This window comes from Crotalus tigris, unplaced genomic scaffold, assembly GCF_016545835.1.
Source record: "Crotalus tigris isolate CLP2741 ecotype Arizona unplaced genomic scaffold, ASM1654583v1 scf7180000023830.6690815, whole genome shotgun sequence".
In the NCBI taxonomy this organism is placed as follows: domain Eukaryota; kingdom Metazoa; phylum Chordata; class Lepidosauria; order Squamata; family Viperidae; genus Crotalus; species Crotalus tigris.
This window is the reverse complement of record NW_024100214.1, coordinates 150,582-171,994: the sequence shown is the minus strand read 5'-3', so window position 1 is coordinate 171,994 and position 21,413 is coordinate 150,582. Positions and strand designations below refer to the sequence as shown.

General features: G+C 35.5%; 2 protein-coding genes across 10 annotated transcripts in view; one reads left to right on the top strand and one right to left on the bottom strand.

Moving 5' to 3' along the window:
- Nucleotides 1-12,705, top strand: part of MYOCD (myocardin) — a 198,463-nt gene extending 185,758 nt beyond the window's left edge. Inside the window, exon 15 of the mRNA XM_039321984.1 lies at nt 11,623-12,705. Coding sequence (XP_039177918.1) covers nt 11,623-11,645 — 23 coding nt within the window. The 3' untranslated portion in view covers nt 11,646-12,705. The remainder of the gene's footprint in view (nt 1-11,622) is intronic.
- The window catches only part of MAP2K4 (mitogen-activated protein kinase kinase 4), a 68,199-nt gene continuing 48,955 nt past the window's right edge, over nt 2,170-21,413 (bottom strand). For all 9 annotated transcript variants that reach the window (XM_039321993.1, XM_039321991.1, XM_039321986.1 and 6 more), the window contains 8 exons: nt 18,684-18,803; nt 17,083-17,202; nt 14,800-14,851; nt 12,718-12,845; nt 10,159-10,236; nt 8,949-9,097; nt 5,318-5,363; nt 2,170-4,810 (listed from right to left, as the gene is read on the bottom strand). In XM_039321993.1, the coding sequence (XP_039177927.1) occupies nt 4,697-4,810; nt 5,318-5,363; nt 8,949-9,097; nt 10,159-10,236; nt 12,718-12,845; nt 14,800-14,851; nt 17,083-17,202; nt 18,684-18,803 (807 nt within the window). In that variant the 3' untranslated portion in view covers nt 2,170-4,696. The remainder of the gene's footprint in view (nt 4,811-5,317; nt 5,364-8,948; nt 9,098-10,158; nt 10,237-12,717; nt 12,846-14,799; nt 14,852-17,082; nt 17,203-18,683; nt 18,804-21,413) is intronic.

The following is a 21,413-nucleotide window of genomic DNA, read 5'->3' as shown; positions in this document are numbered from 1 at the left end:
TTCTTAGTATAGTCCTAACTGGCAGGCCAGTCACATCAGTTTCAATTCTCTGAATGCTAAAGGAAAATTAGAAATGTGGTTAATTCCTTTACAATTTTTCTTTTTAATTTTCCCTCTTTCCCTGCCCTCTTCCCCATTCCTTATATAATAAACCTAGGCTTGGATAAATGAATTAAAATGATTTTAGTGCCCTTCGTTGAAACCAATTAACAAAATGAAACCCAAATCAGATATTGACAGATGGAACAGTAGTGTTAAATGGGATTTTGATATTAAAGAGTAAATCACACATGTAAATAATAAAATGAAAAGTAATTGGACTTTTCTCACAATGGTGGGATGTAACTAATGCTGACATAGGACCAGTAGTTGTTTTAATATGTTTATAAATTATATGGAATTGGATGTGAAAAAGCCAGATTTGCTGGTAACATTAGTCAAAACAATAAAAATTTTGGGTTATAAACAAAAAATAAGCAACTGCAAAGAGTTCCACATTAGGGGAGTAGGCTTCTAAACAGCAGATGTCATTTAATGTGGACAAGTGAAAAGTTATGTATGCTGATGTCAAAAATCCCAACTATGTAAACAAATTAACAGGACCAGAGTGAGCAGTGACAATGAATATGTCGACATAGTGACATCATGAAAGGCATCCAACAAGAAAACGCTCAGTTCCATCTAGTTGTCCCGACTCTACCCTGAATTAGCAATAGAAATAGCACTTTGACTTATCTATTGCTCCACGATGTTCTACATCCCTCCCTAAACGGTTTACTGAGTCAGCCTATTGTCCCCAACAATCTGGGTTCTCATTTTACTGACCTTGGAAGGATGGAAGGCTGAGTCAATCTTGAGACGCTTAAAATCAAACTGTTGGCAATCAGCAGAATTAGCCTGCAATACTATGTTCTAACCTCTGAGTCACTAGGCTCTGAGAATTAAGAGATTACAAGGTCATAAAAGGGAATTTTAGCATGCATCTGCTGTATAAAACCCCCAACATGTCAGGAATAATAAAACTGGTATTCAAAATAGGGATGCCAGTATCATAATGCCCTTCTGTAGATCAATGATGTGACCACAAATGAAATATTGTGTGCAGTTCTACAAGTAGTCCTTGCTTAGCCACTGGTTGCTTAACAACTATTTGAAGATATGCAATGGACTGCAAAAAACATAAAGACTCATCTTCAAAATTACAATTTTTGCATACATCTGTGATCACAAGATCATGTTTTGGGTGCTTGGAAACCAGCTCACATTTACAACTGGTTGCAGTGTCCTGGAGTCATATGACTGATTTGTGACATTTTTTTAACTGGTTTCTGGCAAAAAAACATGTATTTGCGAGAATGGATGCAATTAATAACTACATGGTTCATTTAACTATCATGGTGACTCACTTTATGACCACTGTAAAAATGGTTGTAAAATTGAGCCATAGAACGTGGTGATCAGCTTACCAACCCCAAAGACTTATGACAGAAATCCCAAGCTCAGCTGTGATCATTATGTAGGAACTACCTGTAATTGCCATATTTCAGATACATTGTGGAGAAAAGAAGTTTCAGAAATGGGCAACTTGCAGGCTGGAACACTTTCCTATGAAGAACAATTGTGACGTGAGGCCTTTTAGATTAGACCAGAGGTAAATGAGAAGATACATGATTGAGGTATACAAAAAATTATGCATGGTGTGACAAGATGCAAGGGGACTAGAAGCTATTTCCCCTTCTCAAAAGTACTAGAACGAGAGATCACCCAATGAAGTTGAATCCTGGAAGAGTCAGGAAATATGGGGAAAGAAAGTATTTTTTTTTTACATAATGCATGATTCAACCTTGAGATTCACTACAATGCTGACTACCAGCTTAACGGGCTTCAAAAAAGATTTGGACCAATTCAAGAAAATCATGGGGATCAATGGCGATTAGCCTCAATGGCAATACAATTGCCTCTGAAGACCACCAACTGGAAGATCAGTGAGCTTTCTTGGACAGTTGGTTGGCCACCATGAGAACAGACTGCTGATGGGCCAGGAGTCACATCCAGGAGTACACAGCTTATGCTCTTATGATGCCACTGCCGAAATAGTGAAGTTTTGGGATACATTAAAAATATGCATAAGAAATGACTAGACCACTCAAGCAATACTCCAGGTCCCAGTTGCAATAGAAGTTAAGTAATCATGATTATTTAGGTGATGCATCAGCAGAAATGGTTCATGAGGCAAGGACAAATACCTGTTTAAAATACATCAATGATCAAATAGAGCTTATGGTTTTTGTTTAAGATGGGAAAAGAATCACCTTAGTTCCGCCATCTATTTTATTTTTTTTCTTTTCAATAAATAGGGGAAACTGGCCAGAGAAAGGTGGCATTTATTGATTTCCCCATTGCATACCTGACCTTATAATAAAAATTAACAAGGTCTACGTTGCATCTTTGATTTATTACAACTGACCTGCAGGCGAAAAAAAAATAGAATTATTACATTAAACACTTTGATTCCATGTAGAATATCTTAAATAGAACAGGAAGTCAATTCAGGAAAAGATAAAATAGTTGGAAGCTTTTAAAAGCCATCATGTTGTGAAACTCCATTTTACTTACAGACGATTAGGCAATATCCCTGCACATCAACTTATCAATAAACTTTTATACACTTTTTGCTATAGTACAAGAAGAAGAAGAAATTAACCAGAGCTCACAATGTACAGTTCTTACACTATTTTCACAGCTTCTGAACACTATACATCTTTATAAACATACACTGTAATATAAATGCTGCACCCTTAATAGTATAATAATATTATTATACAATAATATTATAACAATCTATGATTAATATGCTAGGACTTCCATTGCACTGAGCCTGCGTTGGAAGCTACCTCCATTTTCTGATCAACTGCATGGAAATATTCTGCTTATATAAACAAATAACAGAATTGGGAAATGGGGCTCTATAACAATTATTCATTTTTTTATTTTTTATTTTTGGCAAAGACAAGGAAGAACCAACAGGAAATTGTTACGTAAGGCTGGAAAGCTCTATAATTTTTTTTGCCTGAAAGGACTAAAAAGAAAAATTATTGCATTATTGAAGTCCAAATTCCATTCAAACAATATCTTACTTTTTATTTCATATGTTCTTGCAGAGACAAAGGTTCTTGTTTTGACTGTTTTACCTCTTGAAAGTTTATTAAAGTTGGTAAACTAGAAATATAACAGTTAACTGGCTACAGAAATAAAATTTTGTTTCTGCTGTGTCTTTAAAAGGACACTTCCTTTCCGTTGTCACTTAGAAATTAGTATTTCATCAAATATAGCTGAAAAAATGAATACCGGTTTAATTTTGTATGGCTTTTTTTTTTGTATTGACAATATTAAAATGCCTTGTTCTGTCACTCTGTCCTTTGAAGAATTTAACACATTAATCCCCTTATATTAGCAATATTGATTATATGCCATCAGGTTGGTAATGGCTCAGCAATTTTCTCCATAAGATATATCAACAAGCCATCATAAAAACTGAATTCCATTTTCAGAATAATTCAGTGGAAATTGAATTCTTCATCCAAAGTACATCAAACTAATTAGCACCATTTTGCTATGCTTTTGGAAGTACAAATATTGAATTGCAAGAGAGGGAGGAAGCTTATCTGCTTTGATACTGGGTATCAGACATGAAGCAGAGATCCAAACCACATCAGGAGTTCATTAATAATGTAATTCACAACTGCAGGCCATCCACTGTCCTTTCCAAATGTGAAAGTTAGCCAGCTAATCACCTGGTTACAGTTAGAAATCAGGGGTCACAAGCCAGTTAAATTCCACTGAATAGTTTAATAATTCCTCAGTCCAGAATTTTATGTCACTGGTTAACAGTTTGTAGGATACTAGTTCTGCTGAAGATTGGTTTCTTCGGAAAGTGAAAGAATACATTATTCCTCCTCTCTTGTAAGTTGAATTGTTAGCTCTTTCAACGCACTGAATGTTTTTGGTAAAGAAATAATCCATTTTACATGATCACTCTTTCCTCCCCCAACATTATGAAGTTCTGCTGAGCTGCACTGTTTTAAAAAATATACACTGTGGCTGAAAAGCAACAGAATTTCAACTCAATCTATTGCACTTTGTGAAGAAAAATATATTTATATATATATTTATATATTTATATATTATCCCCCGTTTGCCTTTGCTAGCTCCAGAAGGTAAAAGTAGCTCCATTCGGCTGCACAATTTACTGTCTCCCAGGCAGTATTTTTTACATTTCGAATCAGGCAGACCAACAACTTCCTTTCCTTTAAATTATTTGTAGCAGTTGGAAGAGTTTGAGAATAAAATCCCTCCAGTAGCTGCTGAGAAGTTTCTGAGTTTAGAACTTAACTTTAGGTGCTATCCAATCATGGCCAACAAATAAAATGTTACTTATTTCCACATTTTTATGTATATGTCCACAAAAAGAGCAAAACAAAGTCTCTCTTTGACTTGACTCTAACACTGTGAAATCGGATATTACATGGATGCACTTTGTAAGTGACAATGATTTACAGACAGAATGGAGGAGAAACACCAACATTATTGCACATGGTGTCTGGGCGAGCATTAAAACACTGCAATATGGGGTGAAGATTCTGTACATCTTGCTTTCTCTCAGCACTTGCACTACAGTTTTGATATAGCAGCAGTATCAATCAACATACATTGGTGAGCTGGGAGTTGTTGGCATTTGATCCAGGATTTTACAAACATAGCATGCAACATCCACTGTTCGTTCCTCATACATTAGAATGAAGGGATGTTTCTGGAAGAAAAGAGGAACAAAACAATCTCACTGTCAGTAAACGTGATCACAAAAGGTATCTATAGGACGTAAAAATATTCAGTGTTTCTATGTATCTTAAATTCTATGAGCTATTGCCATAATTTCTAAAAAAATTCTTATTAGGAAAAAACAATCCTCAATGGTTTAAAATAGCCATAAAACTTTCAGAATAAGAATCTGTAAAAGAGACATGATTTGACTGAAGCCCTTCAAATGAAGTCTACAAATTATTTAAAATAAACTGTTGTGCAAGTCTATTATCCAAGCACAGAATTTCAATTTTATAATCCAAACCTAGGGGAAAAGATGATTTGTACACCATACAGAGAAGCAACCATCACTTAATTCTATATGTGCAATATAGGTGATATTCTACAGGATGAAAAGTACCAATGTTTCTATTACAGAGCTTCAATCATTCTTCATGACAGGGATCATCTAAACCTTCAGTTAAATTTTGCTGATAGGTTCTTACTCCATACTCACCAGAAGCTCCTTATACTTTGGCCTTTTGGATTCATCCTTTGTAAGGCTAAAAAGATTAATAAAAAAGATTACACATGAAAATGATTGAAGAAAAGCATTTGAGTTAATTCTTGAACAGCACAAATTAAACGAATGATCAGAAACAGGTAATTCTAATGTTTTTTGACACATATTCATTTTTCTGCTAAGTTTCTATAACCTATAGACCAATGATGGTGAACCTTTTAGAGACCAAATGCCCAAACTGCAACCCCAAACCCACTTATGCATTATCGAATGCCGGATGGGTGTGGCCAATTGGGTGAACGTGGCCAATTAGGTGAGTGTGGCCAATTAGGTGGACATGGCTGCAGTGATAATGGCAGACTGGATGGGACTAAAAAGTTCAATCAATCAATTCCAACTTTGCAAGATCTTTTTTTTTCCGTGAGAAGTTGAAATTGACTCATTGATTAAACCTTTTTTTTTTTTTTGCACACGGCAGCAGAGGCGTAAAGTGAAAAGGTTTATAAAACCCAGCTCAAGGCCTAGGACTGGGGCGACGGCGTGTGTGCCCAGAGAGAGGGCTCTGAGTGCCACCTCTGGTACCCGTGCCATAGGTTCACCAACACTGCTATAGACTATTACTTGTTTTCAAATTCTATCCTCACGAATGCCTTAAATCTGTAGCACTCATATATCTGTGCTTCCTTTTTTCTTCCTTCCAAGCCTGTTCTAACCCCTTAGAAACAGTTTTTTTTAAAAAAGACTCTATTATATTAGCTTATCCTGTCAAAATACCAATAATCAATAATTAACAGTTGATCAATAATCAGACAGAACAAAGCTGGAAAATAGGGAAAATAACAGCTTCTTTTTAAGAGAAAACCTTGGACTTTCCCAATGCTACAAAATAAATAATATCACTTTGTTAAAGCTTTTCTATACATCAACTCCTGCAGCCCATTAAGAATAGCTGTATTGTAAAAACAACATTTACATGAAAACCAGCAGGAAGAGCCATTCTATCCAGATTGAAACAGTTTAAACAGTTTAGTTTAACAAGCTAAGTTTCAGTTTAGTTTAATAAGCTACTAAAAAACTCTCTTTATGTGAGCTGTTCCTTCATGTCAGCAAAAGAAATTATAACTGACTTTAGCTTTCTGTAACACACAAAGTGAAAAAAGAATTGCCTATGCATTTCAATCAACATGAACTTGTGATTGACAAATGATTGTGATTAACTTATTCATTCAATTGCAAGATTTATAGGCCACTCCAATCCACCAACAGTGGATAGCTCTCCAATATTGGAAATTATAACCATACAACTATGTCCACATTCCTATGGAACTGCAAACCCTGAATAAATACAGTAACAGCAATAGTAAAAAGGCCTTAAACCGCAACCCAAGAGGAAATCACAACTGTTCTCTCAGTTTGATGGAACAATCAGATTTTTGTCAATTTTCTAAAAGCCAGGAGGGTCAATTGAGTATTTGCGGAGTGCAGTTCCAAGGGAAGGGTTTGCAACTGAAAAGACGTGTATGTGGCCCCTGATGGTCACAATCTCTTATCAAGCAGACATATAGTGAGCCCACCCTACTGAATCCTATCATATCCTGGGAGATGGTGGTCCCACAAATCCAGAAAAGGTTTAATGACAACCAGCACCTTGAATTTCACCTGGAAGCAAAGTGAGCAATCCAGTGCAGTTCTTGGAGTAGAGGTGGGATTGGCAACAGAATGAGAAAATGTTAAAGGAAGAATTTTAGAAAAGATTGTTTAGTTCTAAGAAAGCATAAGAAATTCAAAACAGCCCTGCCTTGATTTTGTTTATTGTGAGACAGAGTAAAAAGAAACTGCTACAAAAGCTAAAATAGCATCCATATTCTGGTTTATTTAAAAGCCAATAAATAAAGCTCCAGTTTGACATAAGGAGAACCTATAGTTTAACTGCAGCTTCCTAGGTTTTGCCCTTTGTGTGCAACGGAATTGTGAAATGGGTTTCAAAAAACAGTTTAAATATTGCTTATTAAGCCACAAGCTGATGGTCAAAATGTGTTTTATAAAGTGTTTGAAACATTAACAAGAAAACAGACTGACCAAGTTTCCAAACAAACTGTAAAACCTATTTCTGTACTATTGTTCAGAAACTGACATGGATATTTCCATGAAATCATCAGGAGTTCAGCATGTCTCAAAGGAAATTTTATTAGTTTACTACTCAAGTTACACTACACAGAAAGTTCATTAATCTTAAAAATATCTTTCTTCTGCTTTCCTTTTTACATAATTTAAAGTTCAAAAGCAACTTATTTTATCCTTGTCATTTTAAATGTCTGAATTCCTGTTTGGTTTGCAATTATTTTACTGGTAGATTCGATAATATTTCCCATCTGGTATACTAATTTCAACAAGACTCAGAAACCATTCTATCTCCAATATATTGTAACAAATGCATTGCAAAGCTGCAAATACAGCCAGTAGAAGAAGTCTATCAATTCTTGTCACTAGATACTATAGCAAAGGTAGGCAGTACAATGTCATCCAAATATTTTGATTAACCCTTATCAATCTTAGTGAGCAGAGTTACTGACTTGGAACAGTGGAAAAAATAGGCTACCCTATTGCCTACGCCAGGGGTAGGCAACCTTGGCTCTTTTATGACTCATGGACTTCAACTCCCAGAATTCCTGAGCCTACCCCTGGCCTACGCCTTCGGAATGATGTGAATGCGATCAGCACTATTCCACTCCAAGTGCTAGACACTTGTGAGTCCATGCCCAAATGAGCAGTCTTACTTGTTAGAAAATTTTAGGCCCAGCTATAGGGCCATAGCATGCTCTGGATAGAAAATTATTATCTCCATTCACTCCTGTTTAGCATATTGTCTCAATCAGAACCTTAGGTATGGCACACCAATTCATACTTAAAATGAAAATACCTACTCAGTCGTAACACCCCAGATACAGGATTCAATTTTGTGGTTCAATTAGCACAGATCATTCTGTTTACTCAGGACTTATAAATAAGTTATAATAATTTGAGCTTTTTAATTTTAAACCATATTTTTGGTCATGCTGTGAGTTTCCTTCTTGCATTTTATGATCTTTTTTTAAAAAAAGTGTTATTTTACAGGTTTCCTTCCCTTTTTTAAAATTAGCTTTGCAGAAAAAAATATTTTTCAAGGTTACACCGAAATGTCACAGTAAATAAAGACTAGTATTAATTTAAAATCTGAAATTTAACTGTCTGAAGTGATTGGAACACATTACTAAGAAAGGCTTATTAAATAAGTTATAGTTGACTAGTTCCCATTATCATACTTTAAGTGTAAGGCATCAACCATGTTATGCAAAAAACACACTGGTTGGATTTACTTTTGAAAAACAAACATATTTCACCTTAGCATATTATACAAATTTATTTACATAGATATTATAGACGTATACCCTAAACCAGTGGTTCTCATCCTTTTCTTCACCATGGATCCCCTTTAAATACCTGTTGTAGCCACGGACCTTGGCACAAGTTAAGTCCCCAAGACTTAACTCAAGATTTACATTTCTTCAAACCTTCACGGCCCCCCTGTGAGAATAACTGCCCTAAAACATTCATCCAGAATAAGATCAGAATGAGACACACTCACCACAAGTTGACAAAGTTGATAAAACTTTGGGAGAACTCCCGTTCCTCTGAGTTGCTCAGTTGTGGTGGATCTCCTTTGACCACTTGTGTCAGCTGATCAAATACACTATTCCATTTAGGATAGGGAAAACGTCCTGTGGCTAACTCATACTGCAGCAAAGAGACAGCACAAAACACACAGGGCGAATTATTCAACACAAAGTTCACAAAAATAGAATCAGTTATTGCTGCTATTGTTTATTGTACACTATTCTTCTTTCTGAAGGAGCTGGGTGAGGGATATAATGTAATACAACAGTTCTATAACAATTATAAAACACAAATCAAAGCATTCCAGCTGAGACAGTAAGCGAACTGCAGATCTAACACTCCTAAATAGTTAAGAGTAAAGATCCGGGCAATTATATCTACTATGAATGACGAAACAAGTATTTTAAGCATTATGTTAAGCTTAGTCATTTGAAGGTTACCTTCCTGTGAAATAAATTCAACAATTCACTATAAATAAGGTAAAAGCAGCAGCAGTTGCATTATTAGTGAAACTACAGATCATCACAAAGTATGGTAAGCCAGTACAAGGGAAATGAACTTTTAATAGTTTACATTCTAAGTTACTGAGGACATGATATACAAGTAGTAATCCCTTCAGTTGTGCCTGGGAGATCATACTTAGCCATTCCCATTAGAATGTGTGCATTCTGTATAAACTGTAGCTTTGTGACAATCTTCTAGTATAGCTTCGCACAAAGTACATAGCCTTGATTCAAGAAAAGTCTAGGCTAATCAGTTGAAGCTAAACAGAACATACATTTATTTCTCATAGTCAGAGATACATATATAAAAATTTATACTAATGATGAAAAGGTTAACGTTTCATGCTCCTTCAAATCTGCCACTGGTGCTGACCAATGATTTTAAACTTTCTCATTAGACAGGTACCCCCATTCCATTTATGCTAAAAAGACATGGCTTTCTACTCTTTACACAAGCAATGATTTTATATGTCCACTAGGGGGCAGCAATACACGGTACAGCAAAACTGAAAAAATGGACAAAGAAGCCCAAGTTATGTACTTATGAGACGTTTGAATAGACAGATATTTTATCTTTTTAAAAGCAACACCTATCTGACTTTTACATTTCCCAAACCCTTCTATCATTTCATAAGCAGATTTAAGAACTTCTCTTCAGCAACACCCATTATTTCTTACCAATGTAATCCCTAAGCTCCACACATCAGAACGGACATCATATCCTTGCCTGGATGCACTAGGGTCTATCCTCTCTGGCTGAAATAAGATAGGAAAAAAATCAGGTATAAAGGAAAAAGATCAAATGTATGAAGAAATGGTATAAAGATTACACAGTGAGATGGAGGTAAGATTTCAGGTTAACATCAACATTTCCCTCATCAAACATCACTTTAAGGAAGAACAAAAACCAAACAGAGGTCTAGAATCTGGTTAGCAATTTCTGGGCTCCGTATGAATTGTGCCAGTTCAGCATAATTTGATCAATTGTTTATACATCAACAATTTGATACAACTAAGCATACTTCAGGCCTAACTACATGTCAAGCATTTCTTAAAACTGATGCTTAAACCGAGTCTCTAGTTGCTTGTATAATTTACGACACAACCTGGTAAGAAACCAATGTGCTTTTAATTCAGATCAGGAGCATGCTCTGAAAAGGGAGTGTGAAGCTGTTTTTTGTTCAAAGCAAATTTAGGCACATTTTTAAGAGTACTTACTATCATACTAAAGTTTGGACATTCAAGGCGCCTCCATCTCTTTTCACAGTAAACCTAAATCCTAATTTCCAAACCTATTTCAATGACTCTTTTTCTCTTAAGTGGAAGCAAAGATTCCAGTGATGGTGAAATGTGTCTCCCAACTCTGCACTTCATGGAAATCATCATTCCCTGCCGCCTTCTTTTCATTGTAGAAAGCTTTTTTAAACACTGCCTAGTTAGACCTTTATCCCTCCTGCAAATGTTCCTGGTCCTTTCACTAATAGAGAGTCCAGATTATTAAAGATTATTAAAATATGTGCATGATTTGCTATGCCTCCAAAGCTACTCAGGGATGTAATGTTCTACAACGAGACTGAAATTGTCCCTAGTCTGCACAACAGTGGTGTGCTTTCAGCCCTAGCCATTCACATTTGTGAGATGTTAATGATGTGCTCTGGCCAGAGAGGGCATACTTAAGACACTTAGAAATAAATACAGAATTCTTTTTGTTGCCTGTGTCAAATCTCTAAGAATCGTAATTCACTCAGGGGGTCTTTTTCAAAATTAAACAGAGCTTGTCCCCTAGCAACCATACCGCTACACAATTTACAATTCATATGTGTGTGTAACATTCCCGCTGCCTCTGCAAAACTACTGACAGACAGCTGCAAGAAACCTTCCTACTCTTTCCTATTCCCTCCAAAGGAATTCATTTCAAACCTTTCTCTGGGATCACTATAATCTCATTTAAAGAATGTTATAAATAAGAAACATTCCTGTATTAATGTGCCAGAATTAAATTCTCCATAATCATATGGAGACACTGCTATTAAAACTTCACTGTTTTTCTATTCTCTTAATAATATAAGCAAGTGTGAAATAAAATGTGCTGGACTGCTGTTCAAGCTATCAACTCTTTAATTTCTTCTTTTTTTCCCTTAGGAATATTGGCAAGATCTATATGACACCATGACATTAATTTAACTACAGCAACCTTTGACTGGAGATTTATCTATATAAACTTTTCAACTCCTAATTTGGCAATTCCTGCCATGTATAGCTTAATGTTTGATACCATCCAATAATTTAAGTTTATTAATATATGAAGATTTTGGGCGTTTCACATCATTTTCCATCCCTTCCCTGACCTACAGCCATTTCCCATCTTATTATAAACTACAGGAAAGAAATAACTTGTTGAGGACAAGTGTTCTATTTTATTATTGTTGTGATTTAAAAAAAAATTCTACTGGTTCTGTTCTGGTTCTCCTTCTGCTTTTATGATAATAATTCTAGGTCTAGGTTATGTTTTTACAATTTTAGAATTGGAGACCATTTTGAAAACCCTCCCAAAATCCAGGGAGAAATAAATTAAATAAGAACATAAATGTATACAGTTTGCTTATCCACTAGATCCCTATGAATATATTTTGGAGGTGAGATAATCTCAATACCTCTGAGTCTCATAGTCCATTAAGAATGCAGAGAATGTCTGGGTAGCAGGTCACACAAGAAAGTGGCAAACAATGGACTTAACAACAATAGAACTAGGTAATAGTTTTGCCTACTGGCAAGAATAGGATAAGCAAACTTGAGGGTTGAGCAAGGCTTCAAGAATTCCAGAAATCAAGGACAAATGAAATGAATGAAAGGTGCTTTGCTATAACAAGTAATGGAACTGAAGATATGAAACAGTACTTCAAGCAAAGCTAAGGGCATCTATTTTGCCCCTTATCTCCCCAAAATGTACAAAATAATTCCCTAATATTTTATTCCCTACACTCTCATGGTTACAAAACAGAAGGTGGTGGGCTGCATGTGGTGTCTAGGCTGTAATTTTTACATTTCCAGCTTGGGGGCTTGCCTTGCATATATTCCTTGCTCTGTCAAATGAGCCAACAGATCCAAGTTATCTATCCAACAATTTAGGCAATTAAAACTGACCCAGGGATTCGTCCTGGATACTTATTATCATTCTACATATATTAAAAAAAAAGGTTTCATTCTTATTCCCATAAATTTTCGAATCCCACTTACTGCCATGTATGGTCGACATCCAGCATCTCTGGTTTTGGCAATGGAGTCTACAAGTTGTCCACTAATGCCAAAATCACAGAGTTTAATATTTCCATTTCTATCCAGAAGAATATTGGAAGGTTTAATATCTGAAAGAAATAAGACATAGTTATGAAGTCAAATTCTAGTTAAAATACTTTTAATTTCAATCTACTAAACTACAAGAAACAATATCAAGATGTTGTTTGTGTCTTTGCTGGAGAAATCTGATGTCCTCTATCCTCTCTCTACCATACGTAATCAATATTGTGTGCCAATATTGGGGGAAATGGGTGAGCAATACCGAAAGTTGTGTGTATAAATTTATTCTATTCTTTATCTGAAGTACTCTTTATGAATGTAATGAAAAATCGAAAATAAATTTTTTTTTTTACAAAAAAAAAAATATTGCGTACCAAACATTTGGAATTTGCAACAGATATTTCAAAGTTGATACGGCTTTTTCTAATCCCAACATCCCAATTTCAACTCTGTTTTGGTCTCACCAAAAGTGTTCTGAACTCTGAGTGAAACATTCCAAACATGGAATGTTTACAATCAAACTATTTGATGCACCCCGTTAATAAGCTCTGATAGAATGTGGGCAAAAACACATTATTCATTATTCATGGCTAGTGAGAATCTGCAAAAACTAAGTGATAGGAGAATTTACTAATATCTATTTTCTTAAATCTTTTTTATATTTAATAAATATGATAGAAGGAATGCACCCAGGAGATAGGTTAGTAAGAAAATGTTCACCAAAGCATCCATGTTTCTTCGTTTTACACATTCATTCCAATAGTAATTGCTCCTGCTTTTCAGTTTATAGCTTTATCTGCTATGGGCAAACAGTTTGTTCTTGTTTGGGCTCTCTCTCACACATACAAATTGAAATTATAGTTTTTAATGAAAATTATGCAGCATAAAAGCAAAATATAATTTTATGTACATCAGGAATTACTAGGTGTTATTTTTAACCCACATATGAAGGCACATTGTGAATCTGAAGGTCAACATTAATTCCACTAAGTGATGGGTAAAGTATTTGCTTTTTTTTCATTAGCTAAAACTTGTTCTGAATATATGAGTCTCGTGATATGAAAGGGTAAAAGCAAAGAAAAGGAGATTAAATCCACAATGCCTGCTATTACTTCTTTAACCACAGGAATTGGATTAGAACTTTTAGCAAGTCAAACCAGCACAATGCGCAATAGAGAATGCTGGAAGCTTTAATCCAGACTGGAAAGTTTCAGGCTCCTTGCCTTTGCTTTAAGCAGTAATTTTAGCCAGCATTTTAAGTTTTGTTTTTGGGGGAGGGGCAGTGGGTCATCCAGATTTCCCAAGGATGAAAGAAGGAACTTCTATTATTCTAGCTGATCATTTTGGGCTTCCAATGTAAAGAGTTTCAATGTTATAATCCATGCACTTCACATAATTAATAGTATACCCCGAGAATTGATGTGGAAAATTACAATGTTAGAAATTCAAATAATTTATAACAATTTAAAGCAAAAAGAAAAAAGAAAAAAAAAGAACTATTTTTTAGTTTGGGACCGGAAACTCCCCTGCATTTTGGGAAAAAAAAGCAGTGGGCAATTTTCCCTACTTCCTGCACAGTTCCTTCCAAAAACCAGTCCTTCCTGTTCCAAATGCCCTACTCCTCAACTCTCCAGAGAACCTTTTCTAAGTACTGAACATGGAAACAGAAATGAGCAAATATGTCGACTCTACTAGTGGAAACATTCTTTGGGTGGAATAAAACTGAAAGTATATTCCTGCAATCGATGTGTAAGTAAAAGATCCACACCAGTACAAATAGAAAGAATAGCAGAGTCAAGAGTAAAACAAATAAGAAATGATAGCAGATTAAAAAAAATAAAAGCAATGGGCTTTTAAAATGTTTCAAAATATAAATTGTGCCAGAATTAAATGTCTTAAATTAATGTATAGATACACGCAAGGTCTCTGAAAGGTTCCAAGTTGTAGATATGTTTCCAAAAATCCAGTTTGAAAAGTAAGATGTGTTATTTATATAACAAAAACATACCCAGAGAGGCCTACCTCTGTGAATGATTTTCAAGTTTTCTTTTAAGTGGTTTAATGCTTTCACAGTCTAGGAGAGAAGAGGAAAGTTTTATGGAGTTTTTACTTTAGTCTTATTAATATCACAATTCCAAATCAACAAATGCTTTCCAGAATGTATTTTCAGAAAAATTATAAGGTGGAAATTGAAAAGTATCCCTTCAAAGCCTTAACAATAAAATTTTACAACATAGTTAATAAAATAGATAATTAATTGGAAAGTGCTCAATAGTACCAGTAAAGGAAGAAGAAAGATGAACAAAGGTAGTCCCTTGGGTTATGATACCAATCAGGATCGGAATTTCCATTGTTGAGTGAAATAGTCATCAAACAAAACAAAAGTAGTAACTGAATTACTTATTGACAGCAGCCTTGGTAGTCCAGATTGCGGTCATTAAAATAGGACCACATAGTTTTTGGACAAGAACTTCTGCCCTGAACAAACTATCTTTGTCTCAACTTTCCACAGACATCCATCTTTCTCCTTTGGGTCACCTCCCCAGCCCCCCATGGTCCCCCTAGTTGACCATCTCCATTTTCTTCTTTCCTTTATTGGCATAGGATCCAGGAGCTGGGTGAAGGCATAATCCAGGTCAAACACAGTGAGCACATCAGGAGAGAAAAGCCCCATCTGCAAAAGGAAGCATTCCATGCCACGCTGAGCAGGAGGTAGTGGGTTAGAGCAGATGGAGGAGGCGGGGTAATGGTGTGGGTGGAGGAGACCCTTCCCTCTGTCAGCCCACAGATTGTGGAAAGCATAGTAGGTCAGGATGGTAAAGTGTGCTCTGTCACCAGCAAGGCAAGAGAGGCTGCATCTCCTAAGGTCAAGGTGACAGCTATGTGAGAGACACTCCTTGGGATGACAGTGGAACTGAGGAAGTGGAGGGATGAGGATAGCAAGCATTTGAAGTGTTCCTGAAGAACTGGTCTGAGCAAAGTGTGGTGGTGAGGCTAGCACGGACAGAGCCTACCCACAGGTCCTCTGCCTGCTCAGCCCAGCCTTCCTCCTGCAGTCATTCACGAAGGGCTAGCAGCTTCCAGTATGTTAAAGCCCACAAATCATTTCTGCAGGAGTGCTTCTAGCACACTCTCTGAAGCTTGCTTCAGCACACATTTTGGGCTATGCCGCTGCCAAGATTATAGGCCAGCAGTGGGAGGAAGAAGATGCTGATGGTGAGCAGGGGACAGCGGTGTGTATGTGTGTGTAAACAGCAGAGTGAACAGCAGCCAAAAGGGCAGATATGGGTAGTAGAGATAGGCAGGAGAATGTGACCATGGGATGCTACAATGGTTGTAAATGCAGGCCAGTCACCAAGTGAGCAAATTTTGATTATGCATCTGTGGGGACACGGTAATGACTGAACTTTGAAGACCAGTTCTAACTACCATTCATTCAGCTCTGTTGTAACTTTGAATGATCAGTGAACAAATGGTCATAATCTGAGGACTACCTATAAAAATAATTTTATTACAAAGACAAACCTATTCCTTTAATCTTCAAAGGTCACATGCGACTACAAGTATTCCCTATATTGTCTCAAACATAAAAATATGCTTACAAAACGTCTTTCTTCCTGCTCCCTATTTCCAAACACACTGATCCACTCATTTTTCCTATACATGTTCTGTTTTCCAGGTTAGAGACGGTTAAAATCTCAATATAGCTAGCAACTGTCTGGTGCTTTTCTCAAGTCCACTTAGTCGACCAAGGGATATTTAAACTGTTGTGATGGGAAGTATAATGCATGGAATGACTCTTCTTCCTACTTAAATAATATGGCTTAAGAAACAGTAGCAGGATGATTGTGATGTTTTGAGGCATTTTATTCTATGCACCTTTTTCATCACCCCCATGAACATCATTCAACCTGTCCAACTGTTTGGATCCTTTTCTATGTCAATCAAGAGAGCGTTAAGTAGTTGGTTCAGAATTGCTATGGATAAATTGTTATGACTAAAACTGCATTTATCATTTCTACAAGATTTTCTGCATTACAATTCTGTTCAATCAATCAAACAGCTGACTGGATTGAAGCAGGATAGAAAGTACACACATACATACCATACCCATACTTCACGCAGTGAATTGCAAACAATTTTTTTAGCAAACAAAATAAAAGAAGTCAGAAGAATATCGGAATTCTTTCAGTAATAAGCCTTAAATAAATCGATCCCATTGTTGTCTAGAAGCTGGTTTGGGAAAGCAAAGCAAAGTAAATCAGAAGCATGCACAAAAAAGAGGTGCTTTCAAAGAAAACTTACAGCTAAAGTGATTTTGCCTAGAATTTCTTCTGGAATAACGTCATCTAGTACACTATATACATATTTGTAAAATTTATCAAACGAGGTAGACATGAGCTCCATACAGATCCAACAGTCACCCTAAACAAAGGAAGAAAAAAAGTGTTATTGTTGTTATTGTTAAAGTGATGTTTTGGATGTTTTGCACATTCTATAATCATTAAGGGTAAGCAAGCAGAAATAACATTCTTCAAATGTACTTTCTGAACAAATTCAAAATTCATCTTCTTATTCCTTAAAGGAAAAAGCATTATTTTTTAAAAAATTAGATATTGACTGATAGGTTTTAATGGGTACCGTTTATTTAAATGACACTGTCCTTTAGTTAGAAAAAACAATTGATTTCATTATATGAGGACAATTATATTTGATTCATGAGTGAGTTAAATTTTAATTTATTTCAAGAAAAAGAGATGTTTTCCACTCCATATGGCCTGTTGACTGAATGAAAAGAACATTATACTGTTTGACTTTGTGCCCTAAAATTATATGTGATATAATACCAACGATAACATTATGTTCCTTGGGCTTCGGATCTGTTTCATAGCAGAAGGTCATTATCAATAAGCAAGTTTCTATAAAAAGGCGAGGTTGCACAGCTTACCAAACTACTTCTCTACGGTGCTATTACAATGAGAACATTGGACATATATCCTTTTAGATCAGTGGTTCTCAACCTGTGGGTCGGGACGCCATTTGGGGTCGAATGACCATTTCACGGGGATCGCCAAACAACGCAGTTCGCCATTTTTTCCCCTTTTCCTTAGCTGTGCTACTCCCTTTTATTCTATTGGCTTTTGAAAGCCAATAGAATAGACTCTCTTGAATAGAGTCTAATTCTATTGGCTTTCAAAAGCCAATAGGAATTGTCCAGGCTGTCTCTGCCCTGCTGAGCCCGCCAAAAGTCCCATTCTGCAAACGGTGCTGCACCAGTTGAGTAGTCCTCGACTTACGACCAGTTGGGGGTCACGGTATTAAAAAGGTTGAGAACCACTGTTTTAGATACATGGAGTGTCAGCAAAGCTCAATAACTATTAGTTCAATGCCCTGCCCAAAACATGTCCTCCACAAGATGAAGAGAAGAACTCAAGCATTCTTTGGTGGACTAGCTAGAATAATGTTGCAAATCAGGACCAGGAAGGTTGGGTTTCAAGTCACCACTGATCCGGGAGCCTCATAAATAACACTGGGCCAGTTAAAATCTTTTTGTCTAACCTATCCAGTAGGATGATTATAGTGTGAAAGGATGTCATCCAAAGCCATTTGGAAGGATGATTGGGTTAAAATGTAATTAAGAAAATAAAGTTTGAGAATATGGAGCACAAATTCATAATGAACTTTATTTTTGTCAAACACCAAAACAAAATCATATTCTGAAGCTCTTATGTTCAGCTGTTAGAACTAGTCCTGATAATATTTCTCTTGTAGGTACCCCACTTCATGCGATGTTATCCAGAAAGCTTACTATCTTGCCATTTAATTAATGCATGCCATCACCCATTAAAACCTACTGAAAATACCTAAACTTTTGGATGCAAAGCAAGAAAATTCTGAATGCCAACCTCTCTGAAGAGTGCTCCATAAAACTGAACAATATACGGACAGTCACTGCTTCGCATTACTACATCAAGATCCATTAAAAGCTGTTTCTGTTCCTTTTCATCCACTGTTGATCGAATTCTCTGAAAGAACGATAAGGACAAATAATTAAACTCAAGTCATAGGAGACAGATTTTTAAAATATAAATGGATGTTATCAATATGAAATATTCTAAAATGGGAGGAAGTCCTAGCTTGGCAAAGACTTAAATTGAACAGAAAAAAAAATTAAACCAATTATTTAATTTAATCATACAGAATACATCTGTAATCATACAGAATAAAAGAGAGGGAGAGAGAAAAAAATACCACAGATACAAGCTAATACCAGTCAGAACTTATCTTGATGCAAACATGACTTGTTATCTGCAGCAGTGTTGCCCTGCAACACACCCACACGTCTACGTCCAGTGCCCATCGTCTGGTGGGCTCCTCCAATATATCCTTCCTAATAAGCTTCTATTTCTTGTATTTCTTGAAATAAGAAAAATGGAAGCCAGGAGATGCTGTTTCTCAGCTGCATTCTTGTGAAAATCCTTCCCTTACAATTAAAGCATGCACTATTCTTCTCAAACTGCAGAAACTACAGAAGATGGAATTTTTTGGAATAGCATTCGGTTCAGCAGTTCATTGCCATCATCTATAATTTATCTTAAATTACTTAGAAAGATTTGATATATATTTGATTCTGTTATCTATTTTTCACCATCACTCTATCTTGACTAGTTGTAGTTCTGAGTAGTTATTCATAATTTTAATTTATTGATATTGATCCTGCATGTTTTAATGTATGTTTTTGATTATTCCCCCCCCCCAAGCTGTGGTTAAGTCAATAGAGATTCAGCAGTATATAAATAGAATAAATGAATTTTAAGCTCAAATTTTTGAATTTGAAAAAAATTGGACTACTATTACTGCAACCTATGCAATTATTCTGAATGTTGTTCCCTGCTCACAATGGTTGTGCAGACAAAGAAAATATAGAGAAAATATTTTCATAGGTATGTTGGATAAATTTTACCTATTAAACACCTTCTGATCACTCTACAGAGTTTGAAAAGAACATTTAAAAGTATTGTGTATAAATATATTAAACACTTGGCATTTTTATGCAATTTAAAAGACATGCTGAATTTCTAGATTTTCTTTTTAAGGAAAATGTTCATAAATAAATTTAAATTCACACAAAAAAAGATATAGCTGATGCAAATCATTCAGAAATGTATTTTTTCACTTGTTGTATCTTGGAAACTGTTGTAAGATATGATGAAAGCAAAGGCACCATTAGCATTCTCAAGGGAGAGAATTCTTGACTTGTAATTCCATACTACTAAAAGTCCTTGGATTATATTTAACAAAAGAAAAGAAAAGAAAAAGAAAAAGCAGACTATCAACCGTTGGCTAGCAGGATTTCTGCATATGGCTCTATATAATATTCTTGTTCTAATCGATGCCAATTTGTTTTTTCATTTGTTTTTTATTTTTTTATTGTGCTTTGAAAACTATTATTTGAAATATTTACAATAATGAAGGCACTGACATTTTCATCTATTGAACAACAGTTCTTGTAAGAAATTTTGAAGGACAAATATTTTAATCATGCAAGTAGGCAAAGAAATATGATCCTATGGAGACAAAAGGACTAATTATCCTTTGAGGCAATGAACCAATCTGCACAAGCTAAGAAAGTTTTCCAATTATTTTTACACATGGATTTTCTATTACGACAGATAAAATTTCTAAAACAATATAACATCTCAGCATAATTTTTTGTAATTGGAATAATTGGAAAAATTATTCCATTGCCTGAACAGTGAAAGTAAGAATACAAACAAAATTATTACTGTATTAAAGTTAAGTAATATTGCATTAACCTATATTAAAAGTACAAGCACCAAATCCAAAATAGTACTTCACAATTTCTTCCTATTAATGAAAGCTTTGTAAAGCTAAATATTATTGAATTGCAAGGTATCTGATACCTGATGAATATTACAGAAACATCTAAAGCAAACAATTCCAGTGTTTATTCTTTGAGATAGACAGAATACAGTAGTCTAAAAATGAACATTCGTAGGAAGACATGGGATTGATAAGGTGAATGAGGACTGTTCAAGCATTACCAATGGCACTATTACACTATTAATCTTGCATGAATCAAGATTTTTTAAATATTTAAAAGCAATGACTTTATCCTAAATTGGTAGCAAAGATACCAAACTACACTAGAATCTTCTTACATCTACACCGAGATCTACGATAAATAAAACAGCATCACAACTTTGGTGAAATGAGTGGGTGGCTCCTCCCCCCCCCCCGGCTAAAGAATCATTCACCTTCAGGTTGGTGGATGGAAGCCATCTAACAATCAAATACTAAATTTTATCCAATAAAAAATTGCAAACTACATCCTGGATTAATATTAGCTAATATGTTCAGAACTGGCTCTCTAGACTAAAAAGGCAGATATACAGCAGCCTCAAATCATCTCAGGCCTGCACAGCTGTCTTTTTTTACTTTTTTTTTTCACTGAGCCTCCTCAAACCTTGTTTACTTCAATTGCTATTTGCAGCAAATGATACAAAGTGATTTTTCAGAAGGGGAATTAAATTCCTCTTTCACACCAGGTGCTCCATAGAAATCCCTTTTTCACAGTTCTAATGCAGACATTTTTTAGCAACTGTAAACAAACA